General features: G+C 40.8%; 1 protein-coding gene across 6 annotated transcripts in view; it reads right to left on the bottom strand.

Moving 5' to 3' along the window:
- gria3b (glutamate receptor, ionotropic, AMPA 3b) overlaps positions 1–20,471 on the bottom strand; it is a 140,767-nt gene extending 120,296 nt beyond the window's left edge. For 2 of the 6 annotated variants that reach the window (XR_009425244.1, XR_009425245.1), the window contains exons 1-2: positions 20,172–20,471; positions 19,563–19,721 (exon numbers count right to left, since the gene is read on the bottom strand). Coding sequence is in view for 3 of the 6 variants with exons in the window: in XM_059522165.1 (XP_059378148.1) it covers positions 19,563–19,721; positions 20,172–20,250 (238 nt within the window). In the remaining 3 variants the exon portion in view is untranslated. The remainder of the gene's footprint in view (positions 1–19,562; positions 19,722–20,171) is intronic. The other 4 variants (XR_009425246.1, XM_059522165.1, XM_059522164.1 and 1 more) reach the window with 3 other exon arrangements.
- Between the last annotated feature and the right edge of the window lie 1,402 nt (positions 20,472–21,873).

Raw genomic sequence — 21,873 nt, 5'->3', positions numbered from 1 at the left:
TCAGCAGTATGTTATGACTCAGAGGAAGATAATTTGCTGCCCATTATTCCTAAACCATCTTCTGATGAAGAACTTCCACCACACTTCCATGTTGTATGTAAACACACCATGTTGTATGTAACAAACCCAGAGAAGCATTTCTACACGTGATACATAAAGCTAACAAAAACATGATTATGATAGTATATGATTTGTATGTGGTTTTCATAACAATAAAAGGTATAAAATAATATAAAATTTTATTACCAAACCCACATTACATCGCTGTCGCAAGTTATTGCAAACACTTGATGGTGTTTTAAAGTAAGTTTTGAGTAAAAGATTTGACATTTGTTTTTGGTTGTGCAGTGTGGATGGAGATTTTTCTTTGAACTTTTTTGTTTGTTGTTAGGAATATATATATTATAAAAGATCGCACATACACAGATGTTTGTTTGCACATTAATAACAATGGACTTACACATGTCTAATAATATATGACTTCTGTGTGTCACTATAATCATCTTTACCTCCATTCCAATCGTCATCCATCTAAACTTCACTGGTGAGTTGCTGCTGTACTCTACAGAACATGGCTTTACACTGATTGGACTACAGTATATATCCAGAGGCAGATCGAACAGTCTAGAACAGAGACAGCTGTGGTTGAATGTAATACAAAAAAATCCCTCCCTTTTGCACTTTGGTGGTGCATCGCCCTGTTGAAGAAACCGCCCATGGTTTTCATTTTAAAACAATGTGTTAAAAAGAAAATGCACTAGCCTCAGTTGATGTGTTGCTTGGTGAGACGCACAGCTTTATATTCTTTTGGAACAATTTTTGTTAGTGGAAGACAAAAAAATGCAGAAACTAACCAGTCAAGTTTACTTGATTTGAACTTCTTATTTATAGGAGTTAATGTTGCGATTTTCAATACAACTGGACTCATGCTCATATTTCTTTATTAATTTCACAGTTCTGTTTGTTGTCACTAGTAGCATTCTCTACCACTGAAGCAAAATTGAATAACATAAAACCAAGCTTTATTGTAGCTCTTTTTCAGAAAAGTAAAACAGCAGACTGCAGAGCGATGTTGCCAAATAACCATCTGCTAGCCGGGTGTGTAAGAAACTGGTGGGTCCCATAAAAAAGGGGGTAGGCACATGTAAAATCTTGGCAGAAGAGATGCACACCATTAGCCTAATGACAGAATGAAAGATGGGCAACTTTGTGCAGACGGAGAGATGAGATTAAAGGGCCTAGGAATGCAAATTTGTTCTTTAACAAAATTCAAGAAAAGTAAGCTCACGAAGAGAACAAAAATGTTCATCGGTCTCACTGTTTTCTCATGCTGCTAGGAGGAAGACACAGTCAGCTTTAATTCAGCTGTGGCCAACAGAAAAGAAATGCTGCACCCACAGTCTTTTCATGTTGCTTCTTTGCCTTTGAACTGCTCGTCTAAATGTACCTGCGACTTCAAGCCTTGAATGGCATAATTGGAAAACAGAAGTAATTAGGGAGCTACCCCCCCCCCCCTTTCACCTCTTGTCAACCATACTTCAAAGTAGCACATCTGTCTTAGTCTTGGGCAAGAAAATGTATTGAACATTCAAAGCCCTGCCTGGAGGATTAGCACGCTCAAATATTGTTTAGCTAGTGTCACTAATTAATTTAACAGAGCGGCTTGGAATTCACTTTAACATGCAGCGCTGTAAGTCGCCGTAATGTAAGGAGAAAGAATAAACTTCTAAAGACTAATATTCTCACATTAAAGTCACAGAGAAATGAAGCTGAATTTTAGAGCATCAATTCAATTCTAACAAAAAATTTTTTTTAATTAATTTTGTTCGCAATACTTTAGTTTGGGGAACACTATTCAACATCAACTAGTTGCTTATTAGCATGCCTATTAATAACATATTTGGCATTTATTAATACTTATAAAACTCATACGGATGCCTTGTTCTGAATGACCATATTCAAGGTCCCTTAATCCTACCAAAATCCTAAACGTAACTACTACAATAACTGCCTTACTATCAGTAAGCAGCATTTTTGAGTTAACTAAGGGAAAACTCTTAATTAATAGTGAATATGTGTTGCCTAATCGCAAGTGTTATCAAATTTCCAAACTAAACTATTTTCAAACAGGATCCTTAACAGTAAACACAATTTCATTCTGTAATTGGTCAGCCAAAAATATAGCCCTACCTCAAACTCATGGCATTAGATGCACTCACATAATCACAGTGTTTATTAACATTAAAGAGGTGTGTGAACTTGCAAGCACGATGTCAGACACTGTAATATGCTCTGGTCCCCTCCCTGCTTACCGTGGTGATGAGATGCATAGCAGATTGTCATCACTCAATGGCTGGATGTCTAAGTGGTGCCCACAGAATAACATAGGTTTCATAGACAATTGGACGAGCTTTTGGGGCAGACCTGACCTGTTTAAAAGAGATGGTCTTCATCCCTCCTGGGGTGGCGCCACTCTTCTCTCTAGAAATTTGGCAAATAGTCTTAGTGTTTATACTTGACTAACTGGGGCCCAGGTCAGGAAGCAGACAGACTGGCTAAACCGACCGTCTGCTAGCCGCCTCCCGTCACAGAGGTCAGTTAATTCTCAGCACATAGAGACTTTTTCACCTAGATATCACACTATAGAGACTGTGTATGTTCCCCGAACTAGAAAAAACAAAAAACGTCCAAACCAAGTTAAGATTAACAATTTAATTGAGGTTCAACAAATAAAAAACAGAAGCAATATGGATAAACAAATGATGAAGCTTGGCTTATTGAATATCAGATCCCTTTCTACGAAAACACTTTTTGTAAATAATATGATCACTGATCATAATATGGATGTACTCTGTTTGACAGAAACCTGGCTAAAACCTGATGATTACATTATTTTAAATGAGTCCACCCCCCAAGATTACTGTTATAAACATGAGCCATGTCTAAAAGGCAAAGGTGGAGGTGTTGCTTCAATTTGTAACAACGTTTTCAGGATCTCTCAGAGAGCAGGCTTCAAGTATAACTCGTTTGAAGTAATGGTACTTCATATAACATTATCCAGAGAAACAAATGTTAATGATAAATCCTCTGTTATGTTTGTACTGGCTACTGTATACAGGCCACCAGGGCACCATACAGACTTTATTAAAGAGTTTGGTGATTTTACATCCGAGTTAGTTCTGGCTGCAGATAAAGTCTTAATAGTTGGTGATTTTAATATCCATGTTGATAATGAAAACGATGCATTGGGATCAGCATTTATAGACATTCTGAACTCTATTGGTGTTAGACAACACGTTTCAGGACCTACTCATTGTCGAAATCATACTCTAGATTTAATACTGTCACATGGAATTGATGTTGATGGTGTTGAAATTATTCAGCCAAGTGATGATATCTCAGATCATTATTTAGTTCTGTGCAAACTTCATAAAGCCAAAATTGTAAATCCTACTTCTTGTTACAAGTATGGAAGAACCATCACTTCTAACACAAAAGACTGCTTTTTAAGTTATCTTCCTGATGTATTCAAATTCCTTAGCATATCCAAAACCTCAGAACTTGATGATGTAACAGAAACTATGGACTCTCTCTTTTCTAGCACTTTAAATACAGTTGCTCCTTTACGCTTAAGGAAGGTTAAGGAAAACAGTTTGACACCATGGTATAATGAGCATACTCGCACCCTAAAGAGAACAGCCCGAAAAATGGAGCGCAGCTGGAGGAAAACAAATCTAGAGGTATTTCGTATTGCTTGGCGGGAAAGTAACATATCCTACAGAAAAGCATTAAAAACTGCTAGATCAGATTACTTTTCTTCTCTTTTAGAAGAAAACAAACATAACCCCAGGTATTTATTCAATACAGTGGCTAAATTAACGAAAAATAAAGCCTCAACAAGTGTTGACATTTCCCAACATCACAGCAGTAATGACTTTATGAACTACTTTACTTCTAAAATCGATACTATTAGAGATAAAATTGCAACAATTCAGCTGTCAGATACAGTATCAAATCACACAGTGCACTATAGACCCCCTGAGGAACAGTTCCACTCATTCTCTACTATAGGAGAGGAAGAATTGTATAAACTTGTTAAATCATCTAAACCAACAACATGTATGTTAGACCCTATACCATCTAAGCTCCTAATAGAGGTGCTTCCAGAAGTCATAGATCCTCTTCTGACTATTATTAATTCCTCATTGTCATTAGGATATGTCCCCAAAACCTTCAAACTGGCTGTTATTAAGCCTCTCATCAAAAAACCACAGCTTGACCCCAAAGAACTAGTTAATTATAGACCAATCTCGAATCTCCCTTTTCTGTCTAAGATACTAGAAAAGGTGGTATCCTCACAATTATATTCCTTCTTAGAGAAAAATGGTATATGTGTGTCAGGAGAAAGCAGGCTGGATTCAGGTGCGGGTAAACTCAAGGCTTTATTCACAAAGCGGAGACAGAGAAGAAAGAGTCACGCTCCACAGGTTTCACTCGCAGTGACAGGATGAACAGCAGATGAGTCACGTTTCACAGGATTCACTCGTAGTGACAGGATGAACAGCAGATGCTACTAGGAGCTCTGGGCTTGTAAGAACTAGAGCAGAGAAATGAGCCAAACACACTGGAGCCTGAGGACAAGACACGACAGGGTGAGTACAAAGAACTGCTAGATGATCGGAGCTATTGGAACGAATAACAACAGTCTGACAATAGACAGAGAAACACAGGGAATAATAAAGGGGAAAAAATTAGAAGGACATAGAGAACAGGTGGCGAGCAATTATGGTTAACAACGGGGAACAAGGGAGGCGGGGAAAACACAAACAGGCAGATGTGGTGAGCTGTCACCATCCCAACACACACACACCCACACCAAAAAGACAGGTGATTAGCCCCGAGACCCGACAGTACCCCCCCTCCCAGGAGCGTCACCTGGCGCTCTAGGAAGGGGCCTACCTCGATGCCGCCGGAAGTCCTCAATCAACGAGCGGTCCAGAATGTCCCGGGACGGCACCCAACACCTCTCCTCTGGACCATACCCCTCCCAGTCCACAAGATACTGAAACCCCCTGCCGCGGCGCCGCTCATCGAGTAATCTCTTAACCGTATAGGTAGGAGATCCATCCACAAGACGAGGGGGTGGGGGGGTGGGGCGACTGCAAGCAGGATTAAGGGGGGAAGAGAACACAGGCTTGACCCTGGAAACATGAAACACCGGGTGAACCCGACCAAGAGTAGGAGGGAGCTTGAGCCTGATCGCCACCGGACTAACCACCTTGGTGATGCGGAAAGGCCCAATGAATCTGGGTGCCAGCTTACGGGAAGGCGCCCGGAGAGGCAGATCCTTGGTAGAGAGCCAAACCCGTTGACCACACACATAGGTAGGAGGAGAGGACCGGCGACGATCAGCTGCAGCCTTGGTTCTGTCAGAGGCTTGGACCAAAATCCTCCTGACTCTCTCCCAGGTGCGACGGCAGCGCTGGACGAAAGCCAGGGTGGATGGAACCGCTGCGTCGGGTTCCTGTGATGGGAACAGAGGTGGATTATAACCAACAGCACACTCAAAAGGGGACATACCTGACGCGGCCGCAGGAAGGGTGTTATGGGCGTATTCTGCCCAGGAGAGCTGCTGACACCAGGAACTCGGATTGTTGGATGCTAGACAGCGGAGCATTCTTCCTAGATCCTGGTTGGCCCGCTCACACTGCCCATTGGTCTGAGGATGAAAACCAGATGACAGACTAGCAGAGGCCCCAATCTGTCTACAAAATTCCCTCCAGAACCGGGAGACGAACTGGGGACCCCTATCAGAAACCACATCCACCGGTAACCCGTGGAGACGGAAGACGTGATCCACCACCAGTTGGGCGGTCTCCCGGGCGGAGGGTAGCTTGGGCAGGGGAATAAAATGAACCGCTTTGGAAAAGCGATCCACCACCGTGAGAATTACAGTGTTTCCCTTCGACGGAGGAAGCCCAGAGACGAAATCAAGGGCAATGTGTGACCAAGGACGGGAAGGGATAGGGAGAGGATGCAGTAGACCATCAGGAGGGCGATTGACAGGCTTACTTTGGGAACATGTGGGGCAGGCCAACACAAACTGTCTAACATCTGCGGCCATAGTAGGCCACCAAAAACGCTGTCGGATGGCAGACAACGTTCTCCGAATACCTGGGTGGCAGACTAACCTGGATGAGTGACCCCACTCAAGGACCTCAGAGCGCAGCGCAGCCGGCACCAGCAACCTGCCCGCCGGACACTCTCCCGGCACCTGCACCCCTCGACCGGCCTCCTCAACTCGCTGCTCGATACCCCACGAAAGAGCCCCGACCACCACCCCCTCAGGAAGGATGGCCTCGGCCGCAAACTCCCCCCCTGGAGCACCGAACAGGCGAGAGAGGGCATCAGGCTTGGTGTTCTTTGATCCCGGTTGGTACGAGAGGGTGAAATTGAATCTGGCAAAGAAGAGCGCCCAGCGGGCCTGACGCGAGCTCAGCCTCTTGGCCGAACGGATGTATTCTAGGTTCTTGTGATCCGTCCAGACCAAGAAGGGCTGCGCTGACCCCTCCAACCAATGACGTCACTCACCCAAGGCCAATCGTACCGCCAGCAGCTCTCTCTTGCCGATGTCATAGTTACGTTCTGCAGGGCTGAGACGACGAGAGAAGAATGCACAAGGATGAACCTTCCCATCATGGAGGGAACGCTGAGATAGAACTGCGCCAACCCCAACGTCAGAAGCATCAACCTCGACAATGAACTGGGCCTCCGGATCTGGAACCATCAGAATAGGTGCAGAGACAAAACGGGACTTTAAAATGTCAAAGGCTACCTGCGCTTCCCGGTTCCACCTGAAAGACACCTTAGTGGAGGTTAAGGCTGTCAGCGGTGCAGCGATCTGGCCAAAATTCCGGATGTAACGCCGGTAGAAGTTGGCAAAACCCAGGAAACGCTGCAGAGCCTTCCGGGAGTCAGCGACCGGCCACTGGGCAACAGCTTCAATCTTAGCGGGATCAGGCTTGATCCCCTCCGTAGAAATAATATGGCCAAGGAACGTAACAGACTCAGCGTGGAATTCGCACTTCTCCGCCTTGACAAACAACTGGTTCTCTAGTAACCGCTGGAGAACCCGTCTGACATGCTGGGTGTGTAATTGGAGAGAAGAAGAAAAAATCAAAATATCATCCAAATACACAAAGACAAATTGATTAATCATGTCACCCAACACGCTGTTGACGAGTCCCTGGAAAACGGCTGGAGCATTGGTCAGACCAAACGGAAGAACCAAGTACTCGTAGTGTCCCGAAGGGGTGTTAAATGCCGTCTTCCACTCATCCCCCTCCCGAATGCGCACCAAGTGGTAGGCGTTGCGCAGGTCTAACTTGGTGAAGACCCGAGCTCCCTGTAACAATTCAAAAGCAGAAGACATTAAAGGTAGGGGGAACCTGTTCTTGATAGTAATGTCATTCAAACCTCTGTAATCAATACAAGGGCGCAGGGAGCCGTCCTTCTTCTGAACAAAGAAAAACCCTGCACCAGCGGGAGAGGAGGAATGGCGGATGAGCCCAGCCTGAAGTGACTCACGTATGTACTTGTCCATGGCCTCTCTCTCTGGACCTGAAAGGGAATATAAACGACCCTTAGGCGGAGAAGAACCCGGGAGGAGATCAATGGCACAGTCGTAGGGGCGATGCGGAGGTAGCGAGGTGGCCCGGGCCCTACTGAAGACCGCCCGAAGATCATGGTACTCCGCCGGAACACCAGTCAGGTCAGAGGGATCCTCCTGAGGAACACAAGACACAGAGACAGGACAAAAAGCAGCACCCAAACATGACACGTGACAAGACTGACTCCAGGCTAAAACAGAATTATAGACCCAATCAATGTGGGGATTGTGCTTGTGCAACCATGGGTGTCCCAGAACTAAAGGAGCCTTAGGGGAATCAATAATAAACAGTTCAATCCGCTCATGATGACTGCCAGCAATATGGAGGTCTATCTTGGGAGTGACGTGGGTGATGGTGGTAAGGGGACGGCCAGCTAATGACCATGCTGAAACGGGGCTAGCCAAAGGAACAAGCGGGATCTTCCAACGTTGAGCAGAGGCAGCATCAAGGAAGTTCCCCTCAGCCCCTGAGTCCACAAGGGCGAGTCCAGTGTGTGAATGACTCTGGAAGGAGAGTTGGAACGGCAGCTGAGTGCGTGTTGCAGGAGAGCTTGAGCTGAGAACCGTGCCCACCAGGACGCTCCGCCTCACTGGTGGACCCTGGCCCTTTAATGGGCACTGAAGGGCAAAGTGGCCTCCCTTGCCGCAGTATAGACACGCCCCCGACAACAGACGCTCCTGCTTCTGCCGTGGTGTAAGCCGTAGACGACCCAACTGCATGGGCTCCTCCTCCGAGGGCTGTCGGCTGGCTAAACTGGCTGAAGAGAACTCTAGGTGGCGCCACGGGGCGGGTGTTTGCCGTTGTTTGCGGCACCGGCTGAGACGACCCTCAATGCGGAGCGTGAGACTAATGAGCCTATCCAATTCCCGCGGGAGCTCTATGGCCGCGAGTTCATCCGAAATGGCGAAATCCAACCCCTCAAGAAAACGAGTGCGCAGCGCGCTCTCATTCCAGCCGCATGCCGCAGCTAAAGTCTGGAACTGGATAGCATAGTCAGTCACGGAGCTCCTCCCCTGAGACAGTCGTGATAACTGGGCCGCCGCCTCGTCACCCTGAGCAGAGCGATCAAACAATTTGGCCATCTCTTGACTGAAAACCGCGAAAGTGGCACAACAGGGAGCCCGCGATCTCCAAACGGCGATACCCCATTCGCGGGCACGGCCCGAGAGGAGTGTAAGGACGTAAGCCACCTTGGTCTCACCAGCGAGCATTGGGAGAGAAACGCTTGACAGGCGTTAGGATCGCCATCGTAAACCGGCGGATTGTTGGCATGGGGTTCGGACTCGTGTGACATACCGGTGTGAGGAACAGGACCCCGGCTCGTTGCCTCTTGCTGAAGATCGTCCACCCGTGTGAGGAGTTCGGAGACTCGGGCACTGAGAACCTCCACATCCAGCGCGGTGGTGTTGAGCTGAGTGGCATGCTGCCCGATCAACACTCCCTGTTGAGCGAGAGCCGCGCGAAGCGGACCAGATCCCGCTGAATCCATGATATGGTCAGACTGTTCTGTCAGGAGAAAGCAGGCTGGATTCAGGTGCGGGTAAACTCAAGGCTTTATTCACAAAGCGGAGACAGAGAAGAAAGAGTCACGCTCCACAGGTTTCACTCGCAGTGACAGGATGAACAGCAGATGAGTCACGTTTCACAGGATTCACTCGTAGTGACAGGATGAACAGCAGATGCTACTAGGAGCTCTGGGCTTGTAAGAACTAGAGCAGAGAAATGAGCCAAACACACTGGAGCCTGAGGACAAGACACGACAGGGTGAGTACAAAGAACTGCTAGATGATCGGAGCTATTGGAACGAATAACAACAGTCTGACAATAGACAGAGAAACACAGGGAATAATAAAGGGGAAAAAATTAGAAGGACATAGAGAACAGGTGGCGAGCAATTATGGTTAACAACGGGGAACAAGGGAGGCGGGGAAAACACAAACAGGCAGATGTGGTGAGCTGTCACCATCCCAACACACACACACACACACCAAAAAGACAGGTGATTAGCCCCGAGACCCGACAATGTGAGGATTTCCAGTCAGGATTTAGACGTATCATAGTACTGAGACTGCTCTCCTTAGAGTTACAAATGATCTGCTCTTATCATCTGATCGTGGGTGTATCTCTCTATTAGTTTTATTGGATCTTAGTGCTGCGTTTGACACAATTGACCACAAAATTCTTTTGCATAGACTTGAAAACTTTGTTGGCATCAGTGGAAGTGCATTAGCATGGTTTAAATCGTACTTATATGACCGCCATCAGTTCGTAGCAGTGAATGAAGATGTATCCTATCGATCACAAGTGCAGTATGGAGTACCTCAAGGCTCAGTACTAGGGCCGCTACTCTTCCCGCTCTATATGTTACCCTTGGGGGATATCATCAGGAAACATGGTGTTAGCTTTCACTGTTATGCTGATGATACTCAACTCTATATTTCTTCGCAGCCCGGTGAAACACACCAATTTGAAAAACTAATGGATTGCTTAATCGATATAAAAAACTGGATGACAAGTAATTTCTTACTGCTAAATTCTGACAAAACAGAGGTGTTAATTATAGGACCTAAAAACTCCGCTTGTAATAACCTAGAACACTGTCTAAGACTTGATGGTTGCTTTGTCAATTCTTCGTCATCAGTTAGGAACCTAGGTGTGCTATTTGATCGCAATCTTTCCTTAGAAAGCCACGTTTCTAGCATTTGTAAAACTGCATTTTTCCATCTCAAAAATACATCTAAATTACGGCCTATGCTCTCAATGTCAAATGCAGAAATGTTAATCCATGCTTTTATGACCTCAAGGTTAGATTATTGTAATGCTTTATTGGGTGGTTGTTCTGCACGCTTAGTAAACAAACTACAGCTAGTCCAAAATGCAGCAGCAAGAGTTCTTACTAGAACCAGGAAGTATGACCATATTAGCCCGGTCCTGTCAACACTGCACTGGCTCCCTATCAAGCATCGTATAGATTTTAAAATATTGCTTATTACCTATAAAGCCCTGAATGGTTTAGCACCTCAGTATTTGAATGAGCTCCTTTTACATTATAATCCTCTACGTCCGCTACGTTCTCAAAACTCAGGCAATTTGATAATACCTAGAATATCAAAATCAACTGCGGGCGGCAGATCCTTTTCCTATTTGGCGCCTAAACTCTGGAATAACCTACCTAACATTGTTCGGGAGGCAGACACACTCTTGCAGTTTAAATCTAGATTAAAGACCCATCTCTTTAACCTGGCATACACATAACATACTAATATGCTTTTATTATCCAAATCCGTTAAAGGATTTTTAGGCTGCATTAATTAGGTAAACCGGAACCGGAAACACTTCCCATAACACCCTATGAACTTGCTACATCATTAGAAGAATGGCATCTACGCTAATATTTGTCTGTTTCTCTTTTGTTCCGAGGTCACCGTGGCCACCAGATCCAGTCTGTGTCCAGATCAGAGGGTCACTGCAGTCACCCAGATCCAGTACGTATCCAGACCAGATGCTGGATCAGCACCTAGAAAGGACCTCTACATCCCTGAAAGACAGCGGAGACCAGGACAACTAGAGCCCCAGATACAGATCCCCTGTAAAGACCTTGTCTCAAAGGAGCACCAGGACAAGACCACAGGAAACAGATGATTCTTCTGAACAATCTGACTTTGCTGCAGCCTGGAATTTAACTACTGGTTTCGTCCGGTCAGAGGAGAACTGGCCCCCCAACTGAGCCTGGTTTCTCCCAAGGTTTTTTTCTCCATTCTGTCACCGATGGAGTTTCGGTTCCTTGCCGCTGTCGCCTCTGGCTTGCTTAGTTGGGGACACTTCATCTACAGCGATATCGTTGACTTGATTGCAAATAAATGCACAGACACTATTTAATTGAACAGAGATGACATAACTAAATTCAATAATGAACTGCCTTTAACTATCATTTTTTCATTATTGACACTGTTTTCCTAATGAATGTTGTTCAGTTGCTTTGACGCAATGTATTTTGTTTAAAGCGCTATATAAATAAAGGTGACTTTGACTTTGACTTTGACTTTATAGTTTTCTGGAAAAGTTGCCACATGAAATGTAAGTTATCGACTCATCTTACCAGGAAATGCTGACTGTGTTGACAAAAGAACATTTTAACATAAAAAAAATGACAAAATAGAGCTTTAATAAATTTGAGTTAAACAGAAATCAAACAAAAAATTTGTTCAGTCAGGCTAATTGAATAAACAAATTTCAAATGGACTTTGACAAATGTCCAATGGAGGCTATTTGCTCTGTTTAATCACAAGTGGTATGGCCTAGACGTGTCAGGCAAAAACCTTTTTGTGAAACAGCAAATGCACATTTCATAAAACTTCAATCTCAGGGATCCTGTGCTTAATTTGCTTAGAGAAGGACAAAGGAAAACAAGGCACTGCAGTTTGATATCAATTTGGTTGTATTGATCCCAACAGAGAATGGCAATTTTATAAGCATTGGTAAGACAACTTGTTTCATATCCCAATCAAGGGAACGGATTCCACTCCGTGATTTAGGTACATGTGTAATTTTAAGATGAAAGAGATTTACAGAACCTTTCTGAGGCAGTCCAGCTGTTAACAATGCCCTGGCACACAATGCGAAATCATAATCTCAGTTAAATTCTCTCAAATATCACAGGCAATTTCCTCATTTTTGAAGGGTAAATACCTCTTTTTATCTAAAAGCATTAAAAAAAAGAAAAAAAAAAAGAAAAGCTGTCTGCTAAACACACTCCAGAAAAGCACCGCAAAAAAACTACTATGAGCTACAGAAGTGAAATCAAGTCCCAAACACAATTCAGTACGCTGGAAGATAAATTCATGCGTCTTGGCAATGAAACAAAGCGAAATGTTCAAAAGTTGAATTTTCCAGCAAAGTTCCACTGCAAAACTTAGACTTGCTTAAGACCCGATTTGGCAGCAAACAAACGAAGGATTACATTCACCATGGCAAAACAAACACAGACTTGTGACTGGACAAAACACGAAAAGATAAAATCTTCTCCCTGAGACAAAATAGATAAAATGTAAATATTTGCAATCACAAAAGATGTGGTCTATTAAGTGCAATATGTTAAAATCTCAAATGTTGTGCTGTGTTCTGCGAATATAAAGACATCCTGCTCTCCTTGAAATATTGTATGCTGTCTGGGAAGATTCTTATCTCATTACAGTGAGGAGTGACAGAATGCAGAATGTACTTGGGTACTGAATTAATGTAAACAAAACATGCTTAAATGTGCTGTTTGCTTTGGTGTCGCAGTTGCCATATTGTGCATACTGTCTTCACAGTACACATCACTGCTGATTCCCTATGGTAAATAAGGCCCTTTTTTCAAGCTCCAGCAATCGCTGTACTTTGTTGTACTGAACATACTTCAGTGACTCAGAAATCTGTGTCAGTCTATAGGCAGTAGAGATAAAATGTCATTTTGAGTCTATTTATTCTATTATTTTAGTGAACCCTGCATTTCTGCCAGAACATTTTGCAGTGGATGGCCATTTCATTGTGCTTGTGTGCAGACAGTTTTGACGGTGCTGTCTTTGGTGTACAAGCAGTTCTATATCACCATTACGGCAATGGATCAAACATATATTCTTCTGTACTTCGACAGCGTTTGATAGGAGCAAAATGTGTTATTATTAAAGAGTAAAAATGAAAGACTAAATAAGATGCAAGAAAACATTGAACAGTCCCAATAACTGTCGGTCTCTTTCCCTGTCGATCCATTTCAGTCAGGGGGATCTCACAAAATCTGTCAATAAATGTTCAGGTTTCACTACAAAATCAATGTGTGTATGTATGTATGTATGTATGTATATATATCTACTGAAAAAATTAATTAATAAAAAATAAATAACTGCAATATTATCAAAACATTAATGGTCCCAAGAATCAGTGATGGGCAGTAGTGTTGCTACAGGTAACTACATTTCTCAGTGGCATGGTGTTTGCTGAATCAAATAGCTTTTCAGTAGCAAAGCTCTGTTTTTGATCAAGTAGTGCGGTAGCATCAACAAAAGCTACATTTTTCAAAGCATTGTGACAGATGGCCCTCACCAAAGCCACTAGAAGGCTGCAATCATCAGCCGAAAAAGCGCAACGGCTAAAGCTAATGCTTCCGGTCTGCCAGTATGTGGGAAAGAAAACCAGGGGCATTTATTTATTTATTTATTTTTTTATGGTTGTCAATAGAGGAGTGGCTTCACTACATAGAAGAACAAACAAAAAACAACTAATATTTTTTGAGGAAAATTGATTATCATTTAATGAATCGACAGCCTATCAGCTAATTTTCAACATTTTTACACTAAACGATACTTTTTGATTGAATATTTTATTTTATTTTTCACAAAAAAAAAAAAAAAAAAACAGTTTTATGAGAGAAGTCACTGAAGTCACTGTTACCATTTCTATAAATGTATCTGTATAGCCTACGATAAGTAAGCAAACATGTATTTTGCCTAAACACTATGTCACAATATGAGGTAAATCCGGCCCTGTACATGATACTGGTTTATGTTGAATAAACAATTAAACTGAACTATTATGACTGTATATCTGTTTTACTGACAGATGTTAATCACTGAGAGAGCACTGACTTGGTATGATGATGGTTCAATATGAAAATGAAAAAATTAATAAATAAATAAAAAAAATAGCTTAGATGTACAGTAGTATACTACTTCTGCCATGTTGCTGTAGCTTATCTTAGTACATTTCCCACAGCTATAGCCTTAGTGTAGTGAAGCTTCATTTAATGATGAGTAACTGTTAGCTTAGCTCACTACATTTTACAAGTAGCTTGCCCAACACTGCCAAAAATACACTTTCTATATTACATAATAATAATCTTTTTATGTAAAATTATTTTCTTTCTTTCTTACAAAATACAGAAACCTCATCAAAATGCCATCAGAGTGTATAACTCCAACATCACTGAAAAAAAGAGAGAAAGACAACTGTACAGCCAAAAATGTCATCTCAGAGTACAATCAACTAGAACAATTTGAGAAGCAGTCTCATTACTTTACTCAGTCATTCATAAACATTGGTTTGCTACATCATCACACTGTAAACAGCAATTACCTAAATTATTGATTGATAACCTGACAGCACATCAGTTGAACAAGAAAGCAGTTTATGACTGTAAGAAGCAAAACACACATCCATTTTCTCAGCTTTTCAATGGCAGTGTGGTACTTATATGAAATTGACAATAACTAAGATAAATAATAATAATAATAATACTAATAATAATGAATAAAACTAAAAGCCACTTTCTCTTCCCTGTTGGCTGTCTGAGTGAATTTACAGTAAACTGATGCTCTTTGGGACACGGCTAGGGCCTGTAGAAACATGGAAAGAACAAATGATTTTGTGTTGAAAGTTTGTTTGTGTTTCAAGCCTGCTATGTGAATGTGGGCTGCTCTGTTCTTAATGAAGGTTTATAGGGAGAGACGTGTGACGCTGCTTCAGCCTTGAAGGCACATCACTTCCCTTAAATAGATTCACCTTAAAAGACATCTACTCCCATGTGACAAAATTTAATTAATATGCACTGGTTTTATATAGAGCAACCAGCACGAAAAGCAAGGCGAAAAATGAAATATTGAAACATGTTTCATGGAGTTTAAAGAAATCAATTACACTGATTTGATATTCATAAAGCTTTAGATGTCACTCGGAATCTTTATTACACATATTTCCAATCCGCTATCACATTAAAGACAAGCAAACCAAGAAATTACACTAGGAACCTATTATGCATGCTACAAGGCAATGCAATTTTTGAGAATGAAATACTGTTCCTTATTCTGTGAAAGACGGTGAATACACTGTGTACTTCAATTCTTCATGTAAAGGTACGAGCCAGTGAATAATTACTTGCAAGCATCACTATTACTACTGCCCATACTTACAGTATAAGGGCCTGTAACACACCTTAGCAACCACACAGCAATGCATTTTTGTATTCTGTTGTAATTGCACCAATCTAACATCCTTTCTGCATTCTTCATTCAACTTTTAACAAATCTCTGATTTTTAATGCACATGGGTAAAAAGAAATCTTAGAAATGACTGTGATGGGTTTAGCACATGCTGTCATCTAAACACACTCGGCACAACAATTTGAAGATTTTATCCAGCATGCTTCAGCTCTTTTATGGTGCTTTTGAAATGCAAAATGGAAAGTGTAGCTGTCACGTTTGGAGAGTAATGGGAAATACTTCTTCACTGGATTTTTTTATTTATTTTTTTACAGTTTGTCAGTGTATTCAGGAACAGAAAAAAAAATCTATTATTTTAACATTAAAGAAAGGCAAATTTGTGTGTTACATTTTTCCATATTAAATGTTTTCATGGATACCTTTAATTAAGGGTGCTGACATTTACAAAAAAATAAAATTACAGAGTGTGTGCTCTTGTATGAGGCTAATAATCATTAACCAATAAAGTCAACGGTTATCCAATAGGTCACAATAACTTTTCAGAACAGATATAAAAGTAACTCTTTTGAAGAATCTTTGAAAAAAAGTAAAATGTTGTGCTGCATCAAATTGACACTCACACACTGTATAAAAATGGTAACCTAAAAATAGATGACATCTAAATTATTTGGTTTTGTAAGTCATTGCTGAATCAACCAAAATGTATTGATTTATACCAGCAAAACTAATTTTATTAGCTAAATCAGGCAGACACAAATTACCGGTCAAAGGTTTGGAATCAGTGACCAGTTTTAATGTCTTTGAATGTTTCTGAATGGATGCATTATTTGATCAAAAGCATAGTAAAACTGTACAATTTTACATAGACAAATATTACACAATATAAACATATTGTGAAATGTAATTTATTGCTGTGATTCAAAGCTGAATTTCCAGCATCATTGCTTCAGTTTTCAGTGTCATGTGATCCTTCAGAAATCACTCTGATTTGCTGCTCCAGAAACATGTCTGATTATTATCAGTGTTATAAACATTTGTGCTGCTTCACATTTTTTGTCTAAAACCGTGATCCATTTTATTTTTCAGGATTATTTGATGAATGAAAAGCTAAAAATAACAGCATTAAATGTCTTTACACTTTTAAGCCATTAAATGCATCCTTAATTAATAAAAGTATTAATTTATTATTTTTCATACTTACCCCAAACCTTTGAATAGTAGTATATTGGATTGGTCAAATCCAGCTTCCTTCTCTCCCAGCCCTGTGCTTCCTCAATGCAGGGACATGTAGCCTACTGTTGCTAGAACAATGTTATCTATTATTTATTCTATCATTTTCTTAATGCAGATGCTCTTAACAATGCAGACACTTCATTAGTATGTGATCGCTGTCAACATCACATGGAGATTTGCGCCTACTTTAACATAATCCCACCCCCACCTTGACAATTCCAGTTTGAATGGTTGCCTATGTGTAGAGGTTTTTTTTTATGTCTTTCCCCCCAATGACAGTGCAGTGAAGCAATATGAGGTCTGTTTGACAGTCTGATGACACTGCAGAGGCTAGAGAAAGATTTACAAATCCACACGGATGCTTTGGATCAGATCAGCATGAAAGTGTGTGAATGAGTAAAGCAACTGGTGGAGAGCTTCACTGAATGTGCTAAATAAGTGAAAATATTCAGTTCTGAGGGCTTGCTGGATATCATGGATGCACAAAAAAAAACTGTTCATCTACTGCAACATAATTTAGATGCTTATATAATAATGAATATGATCATACTTATATACAGTACTGTGAAGTGATGCAAAATTTAGTTTTGGTTGATCTGACATCTATAGGCCTTGCCTGTTAACAAAAATCCTAGGAAATGGTTTGTATATATAAAGGCCAGTCTGATAAATCTGCTGATGTATGGATTTATTTCTAAGTTGAATGGAACTGATTTATTTATTTCTTTTTTTCAGCTTAGGGTGGTCTTTTAAAATCATTACTATGTTACAGTTTATCCAATGGCACTTGCTTTGATCCTAAATGAATGAGCTGTTTTAAATGAACTAACTGAATGAATGAATCAGTGACTCATTTAGTGATTTGCCACCACCTACTGACATTTTACTTTCGTATATGGTGTATAATTTATTTGACAAAACTTCATATTTCTATATTCACTTTCTTTTTATATTCAAAAAGCTAATATCATAACATTATTTAAGCAATTGTAACTGCTGTGTAAATGCATTCATGGGATCTCCGAGCTGCATTAAGCAGTCTGTAAATATATCTAAAATATATCTAGTTCTGTTCCACTGCTGCAGTGCAAATATGTTTTTATGTAAGCTAATTTGATATGATTGATAACAGCCCTGTAAAGTCATATTATTCTAAATGCATTTATTGAAAACATTTTTAGAATTTACATGACTTGGCACATGTTTAGAAAAGTTACAAAAATTGCCCTCATAAAGTTAAAATAAATAAATACAAACATAAATAAAAAAATTAAAATGCCACTGGAAATCAAATAAGGGATCAAATATTTCTCCTTACTGGAAGAGTTCATTTCTGTTGTTGTTTACAGGTTTAAGATTAATTTTCAGTTTTTATGGCTTCACTGAATCATGCAACGTGTCCTCCTTTTTAGTCTTATTAAAATGCTCACACAGTAATTTCCAAAAGCTACCGTCTGCTTTACCAGTTGATAATATTGTGTATACGTATATTCACCATCTGCCTCTTTAAATATTGATATTGGTGACCACTATTTTAGAAAAGAAAAAAAACTAAGATGAACAGTGAGTGTACAAAGTCTAGTAGATAATTACTTACTAATATTGCCAAAATATTACCTAGTAATATTCCCCAAAACAAAATATTTTGTTTGTGTCCGTCCAATAATTACATGACCAATTATAATCATTTATGTTGTGTAATAATTTATGCTATCTTTCTCAAACCTATCGGTACCATACAGTGCTGGGGTTATTCTGTGTTGCCAAGGGAACTTGCTTTTGAATTCAAAGGTTTTTTGACTCAGAAATACCGACAGACTGCGCTCACAAAGCACTCCTATCACTGAATGCTCATCCTCTTATTGCAACACTTTCACTTGCAAATCAGACTGGACAAGCATGGGTGCCACAAAAGAACTGTCATAATTACAAAGAGATTCAATCACAAAAACATCAAAGCAGAAATACAACACGACTTGTGATGTACTAAGCATAACGCAAAACCCAACCACAACAACTGAAGAGGAAAAAAAATCAAATGCAAAAGCAAGAATTCAGATAAATATCAGAAGCTCCTCAGAGGAAAACAAAAAACATGATACAAAGAAAAAAGTAATATCAGCCCGAAACTATGAAATTCTCTTCCATCCTTCCGTGACCTCTCCACAATCCCCGAACTCTAAAACCACATCTCTCTGTGTTATGTTTCTCTGGCTTCTAAATTCAACCATATCTGTTCTGTCCTTATATTTATTTTCCATTTTTGTTTGTGACACTGTGTGCCTTGCTTTCATTATGATTTGTGCTACTGTTAGTTATATTATTATCATTGATATTAAGCTGCTTAATGCCAATAAATTTGAATTGAAGTCCACAGTGAGGCTTGATGTTAATAGGCTGTGCACAAGTGAAAGCAGTAGCTGAATCATTATTAGATTATGGGATAATATATGGGGTAATAGAAACTCTTCACTGCAAAATAGCCTGTTACAGTTTTTCTCCACTTGGTGTATTACAGAATTAAGCTGAAATCTATCAAAGTAGCAACTGGTCAACTAATGATGGACAAAGAAGATAATTAACACAGTTCATAGAAATGTTCGCACAGAAATTCCAGCAGCTATTCCACAGTCTAGTTCAGTCAGCGATGAGAAGCAACACTGAGGTAAAAGCTCATAGTACTCACATGCATGAGTGACAGAGAAACTGTTGGAGGACTCCAGGTTATCTACGTTGTAATTGAGATGGAAGGGTTTTTCAGTCGTGTTCTGATTGGTGTTGTAGAGCTGCACAGCGAATCTGAAAGCACTGTGTTCTTGCACGGTGGAACGCATGAAGAGCCCACCTTTATGAAGACCAAACAGCAGTAATTCAGAGATGAAGCACAGATTCCATGCATATAAAGACTGTATGAATGCAAAACATATGACTTAAATCAGCACTGGATAGTGTTAGATCCATTTAGAGACATTTATGGATGTTTTCCAACATTGTTATACACGGACTCAATTCGATTTCCTTCCATACGTAGGAAGGAACTTTCTCTTAAGTTTATGAAAAGCGATTGATAGCTGACGGTGGAAAGCTAAACAGTTTTGCACAATTATACCCATAAGTGTTTTATTATTTTTGGCAATTCTGTTTGGTAGTATCATTTGCGATGATTCCTTAGATTGCATTAGTGCACTTAATACAACGGACTACACATAACATGCACATGCATATACATCGAAATCAGACATCGGCATACAAAGCCTAGCAATAAAAGAAGTCAAGCATGTCCTGACGGACTCACCGATATTGATTTGATTAGGGAAGCCAGCGAGGGATGTGCCGAATAGCCATAATAAAAAAAGCAGCGCGCTTTGAGCCATTTTCTCTCCTGCCTCAAAAAACAAGCCTTAGAAAACGAGCTGTTTGAGGAGAATCATAAACGCACAAATCCAGCCGTGAGTGAAGCGGAGCGACTCATGGAGAGCAATTCTTCTGTATGTGAGGAGAGAGACAGACTGAGAGAGAGAGAGAGAGAGAGAGAGAGAGAGGGAGAGAGGGACTGGTGCTGAAGATGGTCGAGGCGACTGCAGAGCATCACATTCAGAGTGAGTGCGAGCGGCTCCTCCAATTGGACCAGCAGGGCGATATTGATCAAACTTGAACTGACGTAGAAGAAAAAGGAGATTTGGTAACCCTCTCTATGAAGCCTGTAGATTTCATGCATGCGTTCGTTACAGAGGTTTTCGTGATGCACCACAGTAAACGTTGTTAGATTTTTTCACGAATTAACGGAGCCACATTTATAATACATTATAACAATTAAATATTAATGCATTAATACTAAAGCTGTTTACTGTAAACAGTTATATATGTCCATAAAATGTTCTAGCCGCAGTTATAGCGCTTTAACATAAATAAATATACTCGTGTATGCAAATACAATCGCATCATAGGCCTAATATTTATCTATTCACATAATAAACGTCATTCATTATAGTGCACATTGTAAGCAGAATTTTTTTCTTCCATAAACAAAAATAAACACAGTTAATATATCTATTATGAGCTACGGTTGATATAATACTCATCATCGACTAATGTGTAAACGTTTAAGTAATATAATGTATTTTAACATGATGTAGCGCATGACTGGTCTTGTGTTGTAGTGCCTTTACTGTTTAAAGATAAAGACACGAGGTAAGTAATGTAATGCATTCCACCAGGGGTTATTCTCACTATTCAAGCGAGCATGCATCTGGTTAAGAGACGTCATGAAAGAATCAAGCAGTAGGCTACCAGTACAGGTGGAAACCCTCCGGCCTCGAGGCGACCGATATCATATCAAAGGACTTCAGCAGCACCATGTCAAGGGTTCGTGGAGTTTATTCAACGCATGTACTTATCTTAATTAAAACGCAACGTGTGATATGTGACAGGCAGCCTATTGATGTCTTTAGGTGTGTGCATTTATTTGTTAACACTCATTCTAATTAGCTATGTCGCCAGTGGGCTCTCGCGAACACACAGACCGTTGAATATAAAACAGCGTTCAGTGCAGATGGGGTGTCACGTGGAGGGAAGACTGTATGACATTGTTTAGGAAGGCGCTGACGCGCAACATGAAGCCCTCTGAGCACCATCGATCGCTTTGTTAAGAATCGTTCACCGTAGCTTCACACTTTGAAGCGATTGGATTATCAACGGCATGAAGTAAAGCAGTCATGTTACCTTTTGGGTTTAAAGAGAGAAAACGGCTTCTAAAAGTGTTTTTGAAAGTTGAGGCTTGGGCACGCTCAAAGAACAGAGAGACCAACACGATGGCCGTTTGATGCGTGTGCTCATCGCCATTCAGATCAGTGATCTTTTTTTTTTTTTTGATGCAGCACAGTGGAACATTGTCGTTTAAAAACGTTTGTAATTCGGCACATCACATTTAAATGCAACGCATAACATAAATAAATAAATAAAATATAAAAAATTGCCGCAATGAGCATTACGTCCAT

The sequence above is a fragment of the Carassius carassius genome, chromosome 33 (assembly GCF_963082965.1).
Source record: "Carassius carassius chromosome 33, fCarCar2.1, whole genome shotgun sequence".
Taxonomy (NCBI): Eukaryota; Metazoa; Chordata; class Actinopteri; order Cypriniformes; family Cyprinidae; genus Carassius; species Carassius carassius.
This window is presented reverse-complemented; position numbering and strand designations above follow the sequence as displayed.